Source organism: Daucus carota, chromosome 7 (genome assembly GCF_001625215.2).
Source record: "Daucus carota subsp. sativus chromosome 7, DH1 v3.0, whole genome shotgun sequence".
Lineage (NCBI taxonomy): Eukaryota > Viridiplantae > Streptophyta > Magnoliopsida > Apiales > Apiaceae > Daucus > Daucus carota.
Window position 1 is genome coordinate 35,200,799 of NC_030387.2, and position 20,399 is coordinate 35,221,197.

Genomic DNA, 20,399 nt, shown 5'->3' on the forward strand with positions numbered 1-20,399 from the left:
GTTATGCACGTTTTCCTATACAGAAACAAACAGAAAGATTACACTCAAGTAACAAAACTCTGATTCATTCATAAGATAGCAGGCAAAGACCCTATCATAGAAAAACAGTTAATAGTTAAATTATTTCATTTTTACTGTATATAATATATTTTAAAATTCTATACTTCATTTAAAATATACATCTTTAGTAACAAATAAATCCAAATCAAAAGAAATTTCAAATGTAAGCTCGGTCTTCTTGAAATAAATTACTTCCTGCCTTAATAAACATATAAGTGTGCCGAATTTTTTAAGACTTATCTCCGGAGTTTGTACATCTTTTTGTCACTTATATCAGAATTTATATTTTATTTTCTGAAATGCCTAATTTGTATAAAATGATTTATGTCCATATTGTAGAATTAAGGAAAAAGAAAATATATCATTTTTTATTTAGTGTATAGTAAAACTTAAAATTTATATATTATATTTTCGATTAAATCTTTTCCTTCTAAAAATGTATGGAACTTAAATTTGTTTTGACTAATATAATTTTGAATTTTATTTTTAAAATTGCCGAATTCATATAAATTGATTTTTGTCCGTATTGCAGATAAATAAACAAAACTTAGTAATTTAATTAAAATAAAAATGCAGGAAACGAGAAAACCAAATATGGATGGATTAAATCTTCCACTCCAACATAGGACCTTTACAAAAATAGCAACTCAAGAAAACGTATAAATATATTATTATGATTTTGTCTTTTTTTTCTTGCTCAAATTTATATATTAAATTATAAATATAAAATTTATAATAATTAAATCAGAATTTAATAGTTTGTGTTTTGTGATTGCCTTGAGTGAAAATCCAAAGAGAACTCAAACAGTAGAGATCTTTCACGATGAGGGTTCAGTGATTCGGTAGAAGAAACTCAATTTTCACCTTTTTAACTTAAGAAAGGGTGTAAAGGGTCGCGCTCAAGAGACAAGCAGTCCTTAAAATAGAACCATAAAACCACTAAGGTCTTGCGGCAGAACCTTAAATTTTAAATAGATTTTTAGGATCTAAATCTAAATACATGTTTTTTTTTCATATTTTTCATCGTTGTGTGTGTTCAAAAATAATTTTAAACTATAAAACATAGATATTGACATTTTTTGCATGTGAAATTCTGCTCAGAACCTTGACTAATACTTAAGTTTTGATGCTTGCAACTTTAGATCAGCAAATACTTAAATAAAATACTAATTAAACCAAGACAATTCCCTGATCTGGAGAACAAAACCACAAAACAGAATAACTCGGACCACTTTATAGAATAAAATCACCTGGAACAACGAGAAGATCTAAGAAAACGAAGGTCAAATCAAAAAAGGTTTTGAATCTTTTGATCCGAAAAATAAACTAAAGTAAAAGTTTCAAGGTTCCCTCTCTAATGATTAGTAACAAAAAAACAATTAAATTTATTTTTTTTAACTGCCCGAGAAGCTGACATTTGAAATCATATCAACTCAAATTAATGTTCACAGTAATTATGAGAGTAATATATTTTTCATCCACAAAATCGGAAAAATTGTTTCATTAAATCATTTTTAATTGCATTTCTTTCTCAAAATCTTTGCATTATTAATTTTAATTAAAAAATCATCTCTATAACCATGCGTAGCGGGCAAAAAATCCTAGTTTAAATGTATCAGTGATCGAGTGCTACAGCTCATTAGCTCAATATACGTAGTATATACAGGCCGAGATTTCTTTTTCATTTAAAATGTTTTATTAATATCTCTTAATTCTTGACATACTTAAATCAAATATCAACAAATTCCTGGCGAAGAAACAAATTATGGTTAAAAATATGAACTTAACTAACTTTACTAAACAAGAAACAACATGTGCTTAAAAACGTGAATTTTTCGACGAAGAAACAAAACAAACCAAAAAAGAATTCACATCAGGCAACATTTATCTAAAACCCATATCTATCAACTTCGACAAAATTTAAGAATGTGTATGTATATGTAAATAAAAGAGTAAGAAAGCAGGAGGTTTTTGGTAAAACTTTGAACGGTGCATTTTGTGTGCATATATTTTAAATTTTATAATATTTGTAGTGCTGTATTTTAGAAATATACATGTGAACTACTAGTTTTCATGATGAGTATTTTTTAGTTTGTATAGCTCCATCAAATGTTTTCAACATCATTGATTGTTTAAATTTAACTCAAAACTGTTAACAACACTTAACGGAATTCTATAAGTTCAGAGAAATGTTAAAGAGCAGTACTATTATAATCGTAATTTTTTTAAGTTCAACATTGTAAATGTTGTAAAGCCGGGAATGTAGAGGCACAAAATACATTTTTTTTCATAAAACTAAGTATGCAAGTAGAGTGTAGATCAGTTCTAGGTGCTTACTTGGTAGAGCCGGTGCTGCTGTTGCTAGCATGCATAATACCTTTGAGCGAGAACCCATCCACACTAATGACCGACTTGGAAATCAAACTAAGTAGAATAAGAAAGACTACCAAGTAGAAGAGATGTGAGCTCACAGCGAACAGTTCCCTTCTCATATCTTTTTCTAGGAGGGCTGATTGCTTGCTCAAATCAAGTCATAATTCGTCGAAACATGTTTTTTTCCCTACCTTGACAACAACGCGAGTTGATTCACCAGGGAAACTGCAACTCGGATGTTAACTTACACAACTTACCCGAAATTAAAAGGATCCCAGTCTAAAAGCATAGAAATACAGAGTTAATATGTACAGTACTGCTTAGCTTATGTAAAACAATACTCAGTAACAGTTTAGAGTATACATCTCTTTGACCAATTTATGGTATTCAAATCAGCATTCCAGCCTACAGAAATTTAAGAATTCCATGTTAAGGAACACAGATAATTGCTTAAAGATTTAAATAAAACACATTCTTAGCTCATCAGATAGCCTCGCGACAGCATGTTTTCTGTTATCAATTCCTCTTCATGCATCCATAATTATTGATTTCCATGCTCCAGATAATGCAGACACTATCCTCTTCTTTTTCTTCTTTCATTTCTTTTTTGCTAATTCAGACATTATCCATTTTATATAAATTACGTAATATCTTTAAATTGTCCCGATGTGACTCAGCTATCTGACTGGATGACATTGGCAGATTCGACATGGGGTCTTATGAAAGATCGTCGCCACCAGACCTCAAAAGCCCGCTGCAGATTGGGGCAATTGTCACCAGTTTTCAAGAAACTGCCTAACCAAGCTAGCAAGATACTCTGCTGGTCTTCTAGAGGCAGAGTGAGGATCGTCCTGCCAATTCCTTCCTCAACAACCTTCTTATCAAATGACCTGCACCCGTGTTGCAACCAGCTAAAATCATTGATCAAAGGTTGTAACCAGGTTTGTAACAACAAATGACGAGTGTCCTTCAACGGTAAAAGCTCCCCTTTTCCAATGCCAACAAATAGCCTTGCAGAGATGCAGCTAACATGGTGGCGAGAAACAATAGGAATACCTGTATGAAGTGATGCCAACTCCAGCTGATTAGCCCATATTACTGCAAACTCGTCTGCTGCTTGTCTGTCAATAAGTATTTCAAGCAACCATGAGAGATTATCAGCTTCTAAGGCTAGCTGTTTTACCACAGGTTCTTTAATATTCATTGGTTTTTCGCTAAAATCAGGTCCAGCAGCCGTTCTGAACACAGACATTAACGAGTCTAAGCAGCTTCTGCAGGAATTATAAATTCCTTCATTGCAGATGTCAGCTGAGTCCGAACTAGTAGGAAGATTATTATTCTCTTTGAGGAGCTTTAGGACAATGTTTTTCATTTCTCGACGACCCCTCTCTTCATTGCTTTTGAGCACTAGTTCAAGTATATTTGAAATTGTATCCTTGGGTGGTTTTGATACACCTGATGACACTCGTTTCAAAACTGGGGTGATGCCAATTCCTTCTCCTTGAAGATGCAAGACTGAGGAAAGAACTTTCTCTTCTTCTTCTTCCCCGACCCAAGGGACTGCTTCCAAATATTCTAAACATGACTGTATGCAGAAGCTGAACTTCATTTGCTCTGCAACCTACTAAATATAAGAGCTTGCATAAGAGCATATGATGAAAATTGCAAAATAAATAGTCTACTGAGTTCTACGTGACTGAAAATTAAACGAGAATGTTGGAAGAAATAATATTTGGATTTTGTACAGACCGTAACACACTAAGACATTTTAAAGGTATCCTCCATCTACATAGAAATTTGTTAGAGTTTGGAGCTTCTTGAGTCCAGGTCCTGTACACCTAGGGCGTTCATAAAAATAAAACGTCGACCAATGAATGGCAGATTTTGGTACTTGCTAAAATTAAACTGTAATATGAAATTTGACAAAAAAGTTCATATCTTGTTCACCTAAAGCTAAATGTCAATCACTGAAGAAAAGAATTATCTACTAAAATCTTTTCCTAATCCAAAAATGCTGCAGTCAACATTCCATCCACCGAACATAACACAAACATCAGGTAATCGGATTAAGAAAGTTTTCCAGAGTAATTCAGGTGCACCGCAAGGAAAAGATAATAATAGTAGACCACTGACTCAGCCAAGAAATAAAACTATATATACATAATATTGGATTAGAAAGCCATGGGACATTAGAGTGGCTTGCGAGTAATTATCTGGAATTTCTTTCATTACTTTCTGCTTGAAAGAATGACCGGATAGATATGTACTACGAATTAAGTATCTTACACACAGTGTGCAACACAAAACTATTAATATTCCTTGAAAATTTTTTTCACTCATAGAAGATTAGCATAATAAGCAGTATAATCTCCCGAAAAATATCCTAAAGAAACAAGTTCAGAACATCAACAAAATTTATTGCAGTAAACATGGCTAGAGAAAGAAATAACATGCATGGTTCTAAATATTACCTTGAGGATACGTAGAACACGTGAGACGCTTTGCTTGATCAATCGTTGCTTGATCTCTTTACAATACATCAGTCCCACTGTTTCCACATAAATTTCAACATCTTCGCAATCATCAATTTCCAAAATAGGCAGAAGAGGCTGATGTTCTGTGATTCTATTAGCAAAATAGCCACTACTTTCCACAAGAACACTCTTATGAGTACTTAACTTCACGGTAAATCCCTGATTCCCAAGCAAGACTACCTTAATGTCACTGGTACCAGGTTCTCCAAACTCAATTGACACTTTCCTCGGAACATTTTCAGTCTTGGGCTTTGTTGCACTCTCGGGGATCAACGTTGCACTAAAAACAGGCTCATCAGTACCAAGTTTTCTTTGATCGTCAGGACCAGTTTCAGACCTTGACACCAAAGGTACTTGCTTTTTCTCAGTTTCTTGAGCCTGTTTCTTTGGAACAGGGTTCTTGGGTGCTGGAGGGGCTAATTTAGGTTTGTTCAAGGGACCTGATGTCTTGAGGGCCTTCGGAAACATAACCGGAGCAGGACAGCACCAGAAACCTTCCGGGGTGACCGCGATCGGGACATTTCTAACCTTTGTTGGACCCTTCTCTACCTTAGTAAGTTTAGTTTCAGCCATGTCTAACTATGTAATAGAATCAAAACTGCATGTGGTCTTTAACACATAAACAAAGATCTGATCTCCAAAGGGATTCCAACAAGTACATAAACACTGCCCCTGATACTCAAAAACAATACCACAACAACACTTACCTAATACCAAACTCTAGTTGGACACTTTCTAACTAACCAAAAAAGCAATCTTTCCTTAACAATAAGGCAAGAAAATTGTATAATATAAGGTACAAAAACCTAACTCCTCCAGAAACACTACATATATAATAAATATAAAGATGCCTAACAAGAACACATCAAATAGAAAATCAATCTGATACCTGCAAGAATCTTGAAAATCTTTGCATGAAAAGACACTTGAACAGCAACTTTGAAAATATAAAGAGTTTTGTTAAATTCCTTCACTTTGTGAATTTAAATATCAGCACCAAGTAGCTGTCAAAAATGATGATATGGAGCTTAAGTGTCAAGCATCAAGGGAACCACTAGAAGGGTGATAATACAGAGTGGAATGATGAAGCTTATATCTAAATATAATGTTTTTATCTTGACAAACATAAATACAAGTGAGGCAAAAGTTAAAGGAAAAGACTTTAGCACTTGGTGTGTCTAAACATTGCTTTTGATTTGTTTGATTGTGGGTCTGGGAATTTTGTGTTTTTTGCTATGCATGTATTATTCTTTATTTTTTTTTTTTTTTTTTTTTTTTTTTTTTTTGCTAAATAAAATTTTATAAGAAAACAGGGAGAACAAGATCTAGGGGCATACCCCGCGGCAAGGACTTGATACAAGCATCAAAACACAGCTAAACAAACAGGAATCCACTGAGGGAAACAGCTAAACAACAAGCACTAAAAAAAGACTAGCCCAGGGTCAATACACAAACTACAAAAACTACAATTGAATCTGAGCATAAGGCAGACTAGTAAATAAGACATAAGAAAGATGGGTCACGATGCACCCATTTTCTAAATCTGTCACAGGAGAAAAGCTTCTCGCGAACCATGGAATAAATATTTTTTATCACATATAAGGTGCCATTGCTGGATCCTGCATTGTGAAGTCTGAAGTTTCTTTCTTTCCAAACTAAATGCACAGCCACTGCTAAGAATAAACTTCCAATGCTAATAATACATTTTTATAATACAAAATGATAAAAATGTATTATTCTTTATTCTCTGTGTGTGTGTGTGTGTAATTCTCTTCTTTCAGTGCAGTGGTGGCGATTAATAAGAGACAGGCATGCACTTTGGTCTTGGGCTTCTCTTTCAATATTGTTTGTTGCTTTCTGAGCTGTTCTTGTTTTTCTATCCCTCCTCTTCTGTTGCTTTTTCATCCTTTTGCAGTGTGTGTTTTTACTGTTTCTTGGGCTGTTGCCTATTATTTTTACTAATGTTTCCATGTTAGATCAAATTTTAGAGATTATGTAACGGTTTTTCTAGTGTGTGTGCCCATGGGCACATGCTAAGCGCGGAATTTTACAAGTTTGGAAGATTTTGATTGGCTCTCATATCTTAATAATGGTGGACCTCCCTGCAAATACAACAACCACACCAATTAAAACCTCCCAAACATATCAAATTCCGCGCTTAGAATGTGCCCATGGGCACACACTAGACAAACCCATTATGTAAATGCAAGCATGCAACTTTAATTTACATTCCTGTAAATTGTAATATATATCTTAAATTGAAATTTTGAGGAAAAATGTAAATTAATTATAAAGTGGAAAAGAATCAGAGATAATTTTATCATGTTAACCATCAACAAGTGGCAACATCCCATCTATGCGTCGATTAAAAAGATGGAGAGTACAAGGAAACTGTTTGTTAGTATTACTTTCAGAAGTTTCATCAAAATCAAATACTCAGATGTGTCAAAAGACTCAAAACTGTGCTCACATTATCAACAAAGCCAAAGTGTGGTTCAAATAATATTAGCAAAGTACTCCCTCAATCCATCCATTCATTGAGCGCTAGCGCTACAGGTTGTTTGTGACCGTGAGTTAAGAGACTTACCACCAAGTTGTTTGTGACCGTGATTTAAGGACTTACCATCTCAAGATCATAGGTTCGACTTCACAAGTAAGTGGACAGGCATACTCAATGAGTATAAATTAGTTGAGATACGAGAAAGCTGAACCCGGCATCGAATTATCAAAAAAAAAACCTTTCCAAAAGATAGATTTTGAAAATGGGTCAGACTCCTTTGTTTGGGAGCTTATTAATTCTGCAGTAGAGCACTGTGGCGGTCTCAGTCATTTACAACTTTACAATGTTATTAATTGAATGCTGATTCAAACTGATAGTATAATCAAATTTAAATTTAAAATTGAATTTAAACTGATACGATTATACGAACATAACTGAATCTGAACAAAGGTGTTGAATCAAATTTCAATTTAACACGAAACTAGTAATAATGAATGCAAGTATAATCGGACCTATAGTATACTTCAGTTACCAGTTCAGGGAGCACCCCATGGAGTCTAAACCAGTTCAAGTAAACAAGAATGCACCACTATCAAATTTCACCTGAGAATATATAATTCAGACGATCTTATATTTATCTCATAAAAATAAAAATTGCTTCTTAAAGAAAACAATAAAAATTGCATTGATTATAAAACACATAAATTTATGATCACTCGGTGTCTGAGATATTCTATGCCCAGCTTTATGTTTCAATTCGTTTATTGATCTGGGGTAACCAGGGCCAAGGGTCCTTTCACTAATTATAAAAGCGTGACTTTTTTTTGGTCCCGGTCCTCATCATTGCTTTGCTCTCTCTATTATTGCAGACCATTGTGTATGATCATAACTTGTAGAATGATTTCCTCTCGCGTATGTGACTGTGCTATCAATTGAAAAACAAAAGGCTATGCTAGCCTAGCCAGTCAAAAGTTAGAAGTTGCTTGATTGATTTTCATACATTCTATCAACCATCTATTCCATCTGTTAGGAAGACATGAGATGGTATTAATCAACTCAATGTCCCTTTAATTGGCTAGTCACAATCAATATACTTATATAAAGGAGAAGCGAGGGGCGTGTAGGTGGCGCCTCTCACATCGCTCCATTCTATTTTTCTAATTTTCTGGAATTTTTTTCATTCTATTTTTCTAATTTTCTGGAATTTTCGGATGAAAAATATCAGAAATTAGAACTACCTTTTTTAATTTTGGATATTTTGAAGCAAGTTTCAAAATCTGATTTTTTTTAAGATTATTTATGGAATTGTTTTAGATTATTTATGGAATATAGCAGTTTGAAAGTTTTAATATGATTTTATTTCAGATTATTTAATTATGGGAAAGAGTAGCACACAAGTCTTTCTGCACCTATAAATACTCCTGTAGGTTGTAGGGTTTTGGATCATCTAAACACAACATACTCTCTCTCAATACCACAACCCTACCACTCTCTGGTGATAGTTTTCTTGCTCAATTTCTAACTCGGTGGCGCCGTTCTTTTGCTGGAACAATAAGTGAAGGCTGTTTATACGGTATTAAAAAAATAAAGGCTGTTGCAACCGATATGTGGGGGTCGACAAATCCAAACACAAGAGAAAAATATAGTCTTGATATGATTTTAAAGGATGATATCAATAAATTAACTAATAGTGATGTATGTTTGTTGGTTATCCTTTTATAATATTTGTTTTGTTCATCAGACATGTTTGTTTTTGTTAATTTTTATATGATTTACTTTGTATACAGGAAAATATTATTCATGCATTATGTGTCTATTCCGTTCAAGCAACTTTTAAGTGAAGGTTGTTTATACAGTATTAAAAAATAAAAGTTGTTACAAGCAAGGTAGTTATAAATCGCTATCTAACGAATTTAAGTTAAATGTTTTTGTGCACAATCAATCCAAAAAAATTGAAGGAAAGTGACAACGTAAGGACATGATTACTTTAAAAAAAACACAAATAAAATTAAGATTCGTCGTGCTTTAAATTGTTAATTACATGTACGAAATTTATTTTCATTTTTTCACCATGAATTATAGTCCAATTTTGCAATTTTATATATTAGTATTGATATTACATCAAGATTGTTATAATATAAAATTTATTTATCCTACAAATATTAATTTTTAATCATTAGACATCCATGAAATTATTGCATTCTACAAATATTAATATTTAATCATTAATATAATTTTTATAGACCGCCGCAACGCGCGGCTTCTCAACTAGTTTTTTAAAATTTTAAAACACCATGTCCCGTTATTTATATTTCTTATATTCTTCGGAAAGAGGACGATTCTTATTTCAGTTCATTAAAATATATTAATGCAGTGATAATCTAAAATATAGTGGAGTATGGCTGTATATTTTTTGAGCCCGATAAACCACACACAAGTACAGTATTAGTATTGGAGTATTGAAATACAAATCATAATTTTTATTTTTAATCATAAATAATATTTTTGATTATCCAAATTTATATATAATTTATCATTTATAAGTTGTCTTAATTGTCAATTAATTATTAATATTTTCAACTTTAAAAAACATTAAGATTATTGTTTTGCTTTATGTTCCAATTCATTTATTTAAAATCAAATAATATAAATATATTTAAATAAATAATAGGCTTATATAAGTAATGATTTTATTCCAAAACTAACACGTGACTCGTGAGAACCAGAAGAGGCAGAACAAGTAACTGTGGACCGAAGAAAGTGCCATAGTTATGGGCCGCGAACCAAAAAATTTTGAGCCCGATAAAGAAATTGAAAGAAAAGAGAAGTTGCATCAATCTAGTCCCTTGTCCTAGTTTGAGCCCAGTTTACTTGGATTAACTATCTCGAACCCAGGAAAATCCTTAACAAAAATTTTGGATACAGATGAATAGAAATTTATACCCGAGACGGTGGCGGTCACATTAATACTGCTCTAAAATATATATTTATAATTTATTTTAAAATTTATTTATAAAAAAAATTAATTTTTAAATTTTTATTCAGAATAAAAAATACGTACTATTATAAGACGATTATAATATATATTATTTATAATAAATTGGAATAATAATAATAATAATAATTTTAAAATTTAGTTAATCTCATCGGAATATAATACTCTCTCGATCCCGCTCATTTATTTTAATACAGTTTTCTACACATTTTCTTATGTATTTTAAGACTTCTATATAATATAATTCTATTACTCTCTCCGTCCCATCAGGATGCTTACGTGCACTGTTTGCACGCATTTTGAGGCTCTCGTAAAGTATAGTTCTATTACATATTTTTAATTTTTTCTTTTTTTGAATTAAAGTTTAAATGTCAAACTTTTTTTGGGGATTTTTTTTAAAAATAAATATATAATGTAAGTATATTTTATAGGAGCATTAAAATGCGTGCCAAAAAGTAACGTAAAGAACCTGGTGGGACGGAGGGAGTACTTATTTTTGAAATGTTTTGTTTATAAATAAAAGTTTAAATATTATATTTTTATTTAAAAAATATTAAATAATTTATAAAATTATAATTTATGAGAGTCTTATAGTGAGTGAAGTCATGACCTAGAAAGCAAAAAAGTCCGTGCTACTATAAGGCCTCTAAACTCCTCCCTCAGGACACTGTTGCGTTGCTCATAGGGACGGGGTAGCCCCGACTTCCATAGGTTCTTGGTTCGACCTCCTAATGAGAATTGAGGCCCTTGCGCGGGCGTCTCATCCCTGAGACTTGTTTGCTCTGTATGGAGTGCCCCGTGGTTCCTCGAGTGCCAGCCGCAGAAAAGAATGCCACCAACTAGGGCGCTATTGGTCACTAACCACTCGCTCGCCGGCCGCTCGGGTTCTGTGTTTCAAGTTCGTTATCTAAACGTATACAATTAAATGAGACGGAGAGAAAATTCGACAAAATTTATATAAATATTTTTCACAATTTTGTCGATAAATGATAACTTACCGTTATAAGTTAGTTTCAGTGTTGCTAGTATTTGCCTAGCTAAATAGTTATAAAATATTCAACAATGTTTATCTGTCATAAAAATATTCAGCTCAGAACTTTTAGAAGAACTAACAAACTATCGTGTTTTCAAACGAAACAAACTCTTGCAGACCCTTGCAAGTGTTGTGTCAAAATAGTATCGTAAAAGTTCAAAGGGCTAACAAGATCCACCAAGTCCAAATAACGAAATCATAATAATCAAGGAATATGTAACAAACATTAGTCTCTTTGACACTAAAGGACAACACAGGTATCTTTAATCTTTATAGTTTATACATATTTTATGAATGCTAAATTTGTTCATAATATAGATGTATAGAACAAGGAGTAGATAGTGACAAAAAGAAAACAAGGCAACAAAAGCAAACAACCCATGAACCAAATCCACCACTACCTTTGAGGCATCCAATGTGTTCTTTATAACCACCATTTCTCTTGTTTTCTTTATATCATCCCTTTTGAGGTCACTCCGCATGCTTTTTCTCCAATTTTACACTGTTTGTTTATCACTTTTTCAATTATTTGGACACACATCATTACCGTTAACTTTACTAAACAATATACACGGACTGTTAGAATGTGGGTATAGCTTGGCTTCTTGTACTAAAATACAATCGAGTCTGAACAAAATGGGTAAAACAGGCACTTTACCAGGTCACTTCCAAATCCATTAACTTGGTAATGGATGTTAAGAAATACGGGTAATTAGTCACATGGTGTCAGAAAATTAAGCAATATCTTTATATTTCGTCGCCGACTTGTGGCGTGATTTTCTTATGTACGCAAAGATTAGAGTGGAAAATCAAAGTAGAAATTACGGAATAAATCAGGAAAATTATGGCCTAAACTTGGAGAAAACATATAAAAAATACAGATAATGCCAATACTAAACCTCGTGAGGCCTCAACCCTGAAGAATATATATGTTGTTTGTATCTTCCACAATGTCGAGTCGTCGAATTAGTTCGATCTAAGGATAATATTTTCAAACCGACCTTGCATATTGCAATAATTATTATGTCTATAAAGTTTACAATTGTCTGTTCGAACGATTTTATTTTAAAGGTAAGTATAAATATTTTTAAGAAAATGTAAACATATTTTTTCTAGGTATAAATAAGCTTGCCATTTTCTGCGCAGAAACAAATACATGTTCATAAAATAGTACATATTTAGATATTTTTTTCAAAAATAAATCAATCATATTATTTATTTATTGCTCGGCTAACCACTGTCTAAAAATCCATATTAATCCTTTAAAAAAATTCACCTATTTGTTAATTACATTTCAATTTAATTAAAATTTCATAATTCATACAAAATATTTTTTATAAATCCTAAATCGGTAGTTGAATTGATTATTTATTATTTTCGGATTAGGATGATTAAGACAGAGAATGAGATTGCAAGGTTTTTGAAAAAGTTTGACGTATATATACTTGGTGTAAGCAGTACAAGACGAAGTTGACAGGAAGTTCACCAATATCCACCGGCTTTCCAACCTCACCTGCGGAATGAACTCCCCGTGGCTACTATTCTTGTAATTATAGCTGCGGAGGATTATTCTTCAGCATTTAAGCTCACCTATATTACCTACCATGCATCTAGCCATCTAAATCCTCATCTTTCTCCCCTGTCTCTTTTACTATAACTTTACCTCAACTAAACTTTCCTTTTACTTAAAGATTAAAAATACATCAAGTTTTCAAGTATTTGACAATTTTGCGGGTCACACTCAGAGTAGGAGACTTTCATACGCCCAAAGTCCACAAATTTGGTATGCTACTTTCAACAGAAGAGGCCCACTCATCAAAAAGGTGATCATTTCTTGGTCATATTTGTGCTTTACTTGAGCTCTCTTGTGTCAAACTTCATGTTCTTCATTATAAACATAGTCATTGAATTCATCAAGCTAAGCAAAGAGTGTCTGTGGCAAGTGTCATTTTCTTTCTTCTTATATACACCTTTGAGTTTGTGAGGTTTGTCTTATACATATTAATCATAGGGATTTTGGGATTTGATCTGCAGTAATGGCAACAGAAAAGCGCGGCAAATATAGCATGCTTGGAGTGGGAGTGATTTCTGTACACAAGCCTTCTCAAAGGTAAGCTCACTATAATTTGCCTCCATAATTTATATTTTAGAGCTTCGTATAATAGCTAATGGTATCTTGGCATTGCAACTAAACTGTTAAGAGGCCGTGGCGGATCCAGGAATTTATAAACGGGGGCTTAATTAACATAGGGAATAAAAATTCCGGCCTTTGAGAGCTCTCAATGTCATATACCTGGTCAATGGTCATATATATTAAAAAATTTAATTTTTGGGCGGGCTTAAGCCCCCCTGTATAAAGGGAAGCTGCTGCTATTTGAAGGTGCATCATGTATTGTGTAAGTTAGCAATAAGCCAATAACAATAGATTCGTAACTAGGAAAAGGAAGTGTTCTTTGACTATCAACACCGTGAAAAGTACCATATTAGTTTGACATTCTCATTACCCCTGATTTAATGAATCATAACTTGCAACTATTCAGAAGTTCGATATTCTTTCTTTTACTCGGAACCAAGTTAAGGAGGGGCTTATGTGAAAAGCGTACTGATGTTTGTTAATTATGTGAAGTCTGGAATTATATATAATTCGGACATGTGGTGTGTGATGGCTCTAACTGTGGCCTGTGGGCTGGCTATGTTATGTATTTCGTCCATGGTTGAAGTTTTGAAATATCTTAGAGGTAGGAATGATTCAGGTTAACCAGAAATTTAGACGTCGGGTTTCTATTCTTTACCTAATTTGGAAGAATTTATAGATAGTCTATTGTTTGTTTGTAGAGTCGGTCTAAAAAGGTTAAGATGTACGCAAATCTTACCTCAACTTCTCTAGTTTATTGTCGTTGACAATGTTTATGCTGTACAGCATTCCCGGTAAGATAAGCCTGGATGAGGATAACCTAGATCATCTCTGCAAAGCAGTGGAGTGCCCGAAATTGGTACGAGTATTTATGCTCTTAAGCTTTCAATTTTCCATATTGCAAAATTTGTTGCCTCATTTAGAGAACAGAACACGAACTAGTGTTTTCTCTCAATATTTATATAAGCACAGATATAAGAACATCTCAGATATCTCTTTGTGCACTTCTTCACAAAAGTCAGTTACCAAGACAAACATAAGTAAAAGTTTTCAAGGTATCCTTGGAGTTTTGGACTTGTTAGTATTAAACATGATTGTATAATATCTCCATTACAACAGTAAAGCTCACTATAATTAGTAAAATTGCTACATGCATGTATTTGTGTAATTGAGTAAAACCTGTAGTGGAAAGCACAACAACATCTCAACATGCATACCACACCATTCTCTTTCAGTTCTCATTTTGTGAGAAATCAAGTAAACCTTTGAAAACAACATTACATTGTTGCTTACCTTCTTTTCTAGTTATCTTGTTTTGGTTGTTGCAACTATCAAAACTGCATGCATCTTTTTTTAAAATTCCCAGTGTATTTAAAACATTGAGATCTTATGTTACCAGGATAATGGGCACTTAGAAGGCTGCACAAGTAGCAATGAAAAATCGTCTTCCAGTCCTCATGTTCAGAATACATTGAGGCAAGAGGTACAAAACTAAAAACATGTATTTTTTTTAAGAGAGAAGATATTGTTGATGATTGGCAGAAAACATCTTCAAAATCAGTTATAAATTTTTTCATAATGCTGTTGCTTCAACTTCTACGCAGATACTGCAACTTGAAAAAAGATTACAGGACCAAGTTGCAGTCCGTGGTGTGCTAGAAAAGACGCTTGGTGGCATGCCTGTATCCCATGATTCAAAAAATGAGATACCATTGCCTAAGGTACCCATTTTTCTGTTATCATCTATCAAGCATGAAGTCCAATTTAAATATCGTTCTTATGAAGAGTTAAGAGTCATCTTAAAACAAATGTGAGACTTCTTGGCTTTTCCAGTGTTCTTTGCTCTGCCATTTGCCAACCTTCCTTTAGTTCTTTATGCTAATGCAGTATTAGTACCACAAATATTCTTTGTGATACATTTCATAAATTTGTGACATATTGCTATCAAGCTCAACATACTTCTTATACTTTTTCAGTTTTTCTTCTTATTTCCCTACTGTCGAAAAAATGTGTCTTCCCTTTAAGCAACCTTTTATTATACGATACACAAATCCCGGACAATCAATAAAAATTATGGATCACCACCCAGAACAATATATTTCATTGACTTTGATTCTATAGTTGCATTGTAATTTAAATTTACCTTTTTGTGATCTTAGCCGACGACTGAACTGATAAAAGACATCTCAGAGTTAGAGCTTGAAGTTATGCATTTGGAACAATATCTTCTCTCTCTATACCGGAAAGCATTTGATCCACATCAAATCCCCACTATCTCTCCATCTACTAAGGTTGAAACAGTAAAATCCCCCGTCACTTCAACGAATGAAAATTTTCTTCAAAGATCTGTAGCTGATAGTACATCAGGAAGGAAAGCTTGCAACACTCAAGCTGATAGGCAGTTCGTTAATCCGCCTATCAATGTATGTGAAGAAGAGGGACTAGTAGATCCTGGCGTGCTTCGTTGTCAATCATCACTATCTCAATATTCAACTACTTCTCTAGCAGCAGGGCCTTTGGGAAGAGGTGTACATGCGTGTTATTCCCAGCCTTCTTCCATGGTGAAGGTAAGTCTGTTTTGCCACATCTTTAAACTTCCACACAGTAGAATCTTTTGTTAATAAATAACTGGCCACATTCATGAGCAATGTGAAATTTCTAGATGCCAATATGATTCTTTTTTATTTGTTCCAATAAAAATGCAATGCTAAACACTAACAGTATACCTTTTTATCATCAAAATTTGTAGTATAAAAAAGAATGAATTGGATGTGTCTAATGACTTGATATTTTGGGGGATTTATTGCAGTACGCACAGAATAATGCAAATTTAATTAGTCTGGCAGAGTATCTCGGCACTCCTATTGCCGATCACATGCCCGAGACACCAAATAAGCTTTCGGAGGACATGATCAAATGTGTTTGTGATATATATTACAAACTTTCTGACCCGCCTCTTGCTAATCATCGGCTATCATCACCAACGTCATCATTATCATCTACAAGTGCATTTTCACCAAGTGATCATTCTGAAATGTGGAGTCCTGGGCTAAGGAAATATCTATCATCCGATGAGAGGTTGGATAACCCATTTCATATTCAAGGCCCAAAGGAATTTAGCGGACCTTACAGCACAATGGTTGAGGTGCAGCATATATGTAGAGATACAAAAAAATTGATTGATGTTGAGCACCTTCTACAAAAGTACAGGTAATTGTTCTGAACTATCAGTTCTTAGTATAAGAAACTGCAACATAATATTAATATCTAGTTTCCTGCTAATACCTTCTTCCTAATGATGTATTCTTGTAGGTCACTGATTTCTCAACTAGTAGAAATAGACCCCAGGAAAATGAACCATGAAGAGAAGCTATCTTTCTGGATAAATGTGCACAATGCTATGGTGATGCATGTATGTTCTCCATAAGCACATAACCAGTGCGATTTCTCCTTTCAGTCTTCAGTTCAAGAATGCAATAAATATTTACTATATTGTTTTTTGTTTTTTTTTGTACAGGCATACTTGACATATGGAATTCCACAAAACAATGTTAAAAGACTCCTTCTCCTGCAGAAGGTAGTTAAAATTTTATTTCCTTCGGAGAAAAAGTAACTTATATTAATCAGCATTTTACTCTTTGGTTGGCTCAGGCTGCTTACAACATTGGGAATCAGATAATAAGTGCAGACCTCATACAAAGTACTATTCTGGGATGCAGGATGTCTCGGCCTGGACAGGTATCTTGCATGCGTTTTTATCTGTCAGCACAAATATCTGCACGTTATTGATTGAATATGTTATTTGTATTTTGGTATTAATTTATGGATCGCATGGTCACTCTTTTGATCAGCAAAATCTAAGATACTAACTGAGCTCCTAAGCTTTATTTGGTGAAATTAGTTATAATTTCCACAAATTTGGCAGTTTCATGTTTGTTGTGTTACTGATGATGTTTTTCTTGGACTGACAGTGGCTTCCTCGTTTGTTACTATCTTCAAGATCAAAACTCAAAGCAGGAGATAAACGTCAGGCATACTCAATCGAGCATCAACAGCCCTTACTGCACTTTGCTCTTTGTGCGGGAAGTCATTCTGATCCACCGGTGTGTTCTTAATGTGATGCTATATGTGTTCTTTGTCATCAAATATTATCTGACTTTTTAATTTAATTACCGCTCTCATATTTCAGATTCGTGTTTACACTTCAAAGAGAGTGCTGGAAGAGCTTGAAACTGCGAAGGAAGAGTATCTTCGAGCTACCATTGGCATTAGGAAAGACCATAAAGTCCTCTTACCGAAGCTTGTGGAATCTTTTGCTAAGGATTCAAGTTTATGTTCAGCTAGTGTAATGGACATGATCCACAAGTCATTACCAGAGTCTGCGAGGAAGAACCTAAAAAAGTGTCAAACATCCAAGTCCCGTAAACTCATTGAATGGATTCCTTGCAATTTTAATTTTAGGTATCTTATTTCAAAGAGCTGGTGAAGTCCTTTTCTGTGCACAGGTACAATTTTTACAAGTTTAGTGGCAGTGTTATGTATGATTATAAGGGTTTTGTACAAAATGCAATAGATATGTATTATGTATCATAGTTGCATGAGAAACATGCTTTCAGAAGGTATGATTTTTCATGATAGAGCTTTTATTTCTTGTATAATTGTATTGGTTCATCATTCTATATTACAAACAACTGTGAGAAAAGACAATTGAACTTGTTTTTTATGCATAGCTGCTGCTGCTCATCTTGAACGTGTAAATTGTGGGTGTAAAACACACTGCAGGGCCTTATTTCTGTCACAGCTGAGGCACTGAACAAAATTAAGGTCGAGGGCCACTGCCCTGAGGCCAGATCCATAAACATACATATATATTATTTTTCAAAAAAAAATTAAAATTAAAATTTAATATATTCTTATTCAAAAGAAAAATTGAAATATAATATATATACAAATATGTTTTTTTCACGATAAAATGTGTAAAATTTTAAAACGGCTATTGTTTTGGAATAGTAAGGGTATATGGAATCACCAAATAATTCTAATGATTGTGAATCGGTACGTTGTACATGGAATAATCGTTTCTTTGGTAAGCTTTGCATTAACAAAACGGACTTTAAAGTTTAAATATGAGAAACCAAAAATGAAAAGTATGGATAAAACTTTCAGCCATTCGTGTGAATAAGTTGATACATATATGTGGATCAAATTGATGTTAAAAATTATTACCGAATAAAATAAAGAGTTAAGACAGCATGCAGCCTGAATGGAGTAAAACAATTATACGAGGTGAGACCCGCATATTTTATTTATTCATTTTTATATTAAACACTTAAATCCGATTAAGCTACTAGCACATTAATACTCCGAACATAGTAGCCCGCCAAGAGACCCGCATATTGGCGGACTCTAAGCAGAGGGAATCTCTATCTTTTCAATCAAGTGAACATCGCAAGCACGCTTTGTGATGAAATAGTGTTATGTAGTACTGCAAGTTAAAAACCAAAAGCAGACATATCTGTGAAGTTGAGAGTGATGGATGAGCAATTCAGCATTATCACCGATTCCACTTTGAAAATAATTGGGACTTTGTTGCATTATGAGTTCTTTTTGTTCGATTCTTCACCCCGTGTGATAAAGGAGACAGACGAATATAGTACGAATACAAATGATAAAACTGTTTGCTCGGAAAGTAAATTTATCGTGTTGGTAATCGACTAATTGCTGAAATTCTCGAATAATTGCTCAGTCAGCCGACTAGCAAGTGCTTACCAACTTACCCCGAAAGGTATAGACGTATAGTTATTTACCTAATTTACCTAATTTGTGTATGCCCGTTGGTCCTATTAATTTTTATATAATTTTCATATGTTGTTTGATACGTATTTAAGATTTTTATAAAATATAATTTGTAAAATTTTATTTTATATAAATTTTAAAATGTGTGCCAATCCTCCCATAAAGAGAGTAATTGGCGTTAGCCTTCACAGTTCACATGTCCATTTTCAAGAAATTGTGGCATTTAGTTTAATTTATTTGATTAAATATATTTTTATGCTGGAATATTCATCTAAAACATATAATACTGAACAATCACCCCTATAATTTCATTGTACATTTCTGCAGTCATACTTGTGTGAGTTAAAGGTCTGAGGTACCATGTCTTCATATAATTTTTTTTGACAATACAGACTTAAATACCTTATAAATTAATACTCTCTCTGATTCTTTTTACTTTTCCCATTTGGGATGTTGGAACTGTTCACGACATGAGACAAATTACTAATTTACGCATAATTCATATGACCAAATATAGTCATGAGTGATCTTGTTAGATTCGTATTTATAAGTACTTTAATACAGTGAAATTTTTATATTTAATACTAATACAAAACTAAAAATATTAATGATTAAAAATGTGTGTTGGCAAATGTGAAAAGTATAAATGGGAAAAGTATTAAGAGACGGAGGGAGTATCTATTATAATAATTCTCGGGATGAGTTAGAGTCGAATCCAGTCATACTTGTTCATATAATAATTTAGTGTGATCCATATTAATCTCCTTGCGTTTAAAAAACACGGTTTAGTAGTTTGAACACCTCCGTTTTTAGTTGGACTTGAAAATTGAGTGTGAGAATTTGACAGCTCAACTCACACGAAGCAAGTGAGCCAATATCTACCCATCATCAATACACACTGCTATTGAACGACTAATATTGCGTTGCGTACAACAGCAAGTATATTTGTACTATGGTGGTGACATGAGATATGG

General features: G+C 33.4%; 2 protein-coding genes across 3 annotated transcripts; one reads left to right on the forward strand and one right to left on the reverse strand.

The window, feature by feature from the left end:
* Positions 1-2,693: 2,693 nt before the first annotated feature.
* LOC108196722 (BTB/POZ domain-containing protein At3g50780) lies at positions 2,694-6,065 on the reverse strand. Its single transcript, XM_017364133.2, has 2 exons — positions 4,905-6,065; positions 2,694-4,054 (listed from the first exon to the last, which is right to left on the reverse strand). The coding sequence occupies exons 1-2, from the start codon at positions 5,538-5,540 to the stop codon at positions 3,107-3,109; spliced, it is 1,584 nt and encodes a 527-aa protein (XP_017219622.1). The 5' UTR covers positions 5,541-6,065; the 3' UTR covers positions 2,694-3,106.
* A 7,116-nt stretch (positions 6,066-13,181) lies between these two features.
* LOC108193750 (uncharacterized) lies at positions 13,182-18,358 on the forward strand. Of its 2 annotated transcripts, none has more exons than XM_017360561.2 (12): positions 13,182-13,318; positions 13,530-13,605; positions 14,416-14,488; positions 15,029-15,112; positions 15,234-15,350; positions 15,789-16,196; positions 16,439-16,839; positions 16,942-17,041; positions 17,147-17,206; positions 17,281-17,367; positions 17,601-17,732; positions 17,819-18,358. In XM_017360561.2, the coding sequence occupies exons 2-12, from the start codon at positions 13,532-13,534 to the stop codon at positions 18,113-18,115; spliced, it is 1,833 nt and encodes a 610-aa protein (XP_017216050.1). In that variant the 5' UTR covers positions 13,182-13,318; positions 13,530-13,531; the 3' UTR covers positions 18,116-18,358. The 2 variants fall into 2 exon arrangements, with proteins under 2 accessions (XP_017216050.1, XP_017216051.1); XM_017360562.2 differs by having other exon boundaries at positions 13,301-13,433.
* Positions 18,359-20,399: the final 2,041 nt, after the last annotated feature.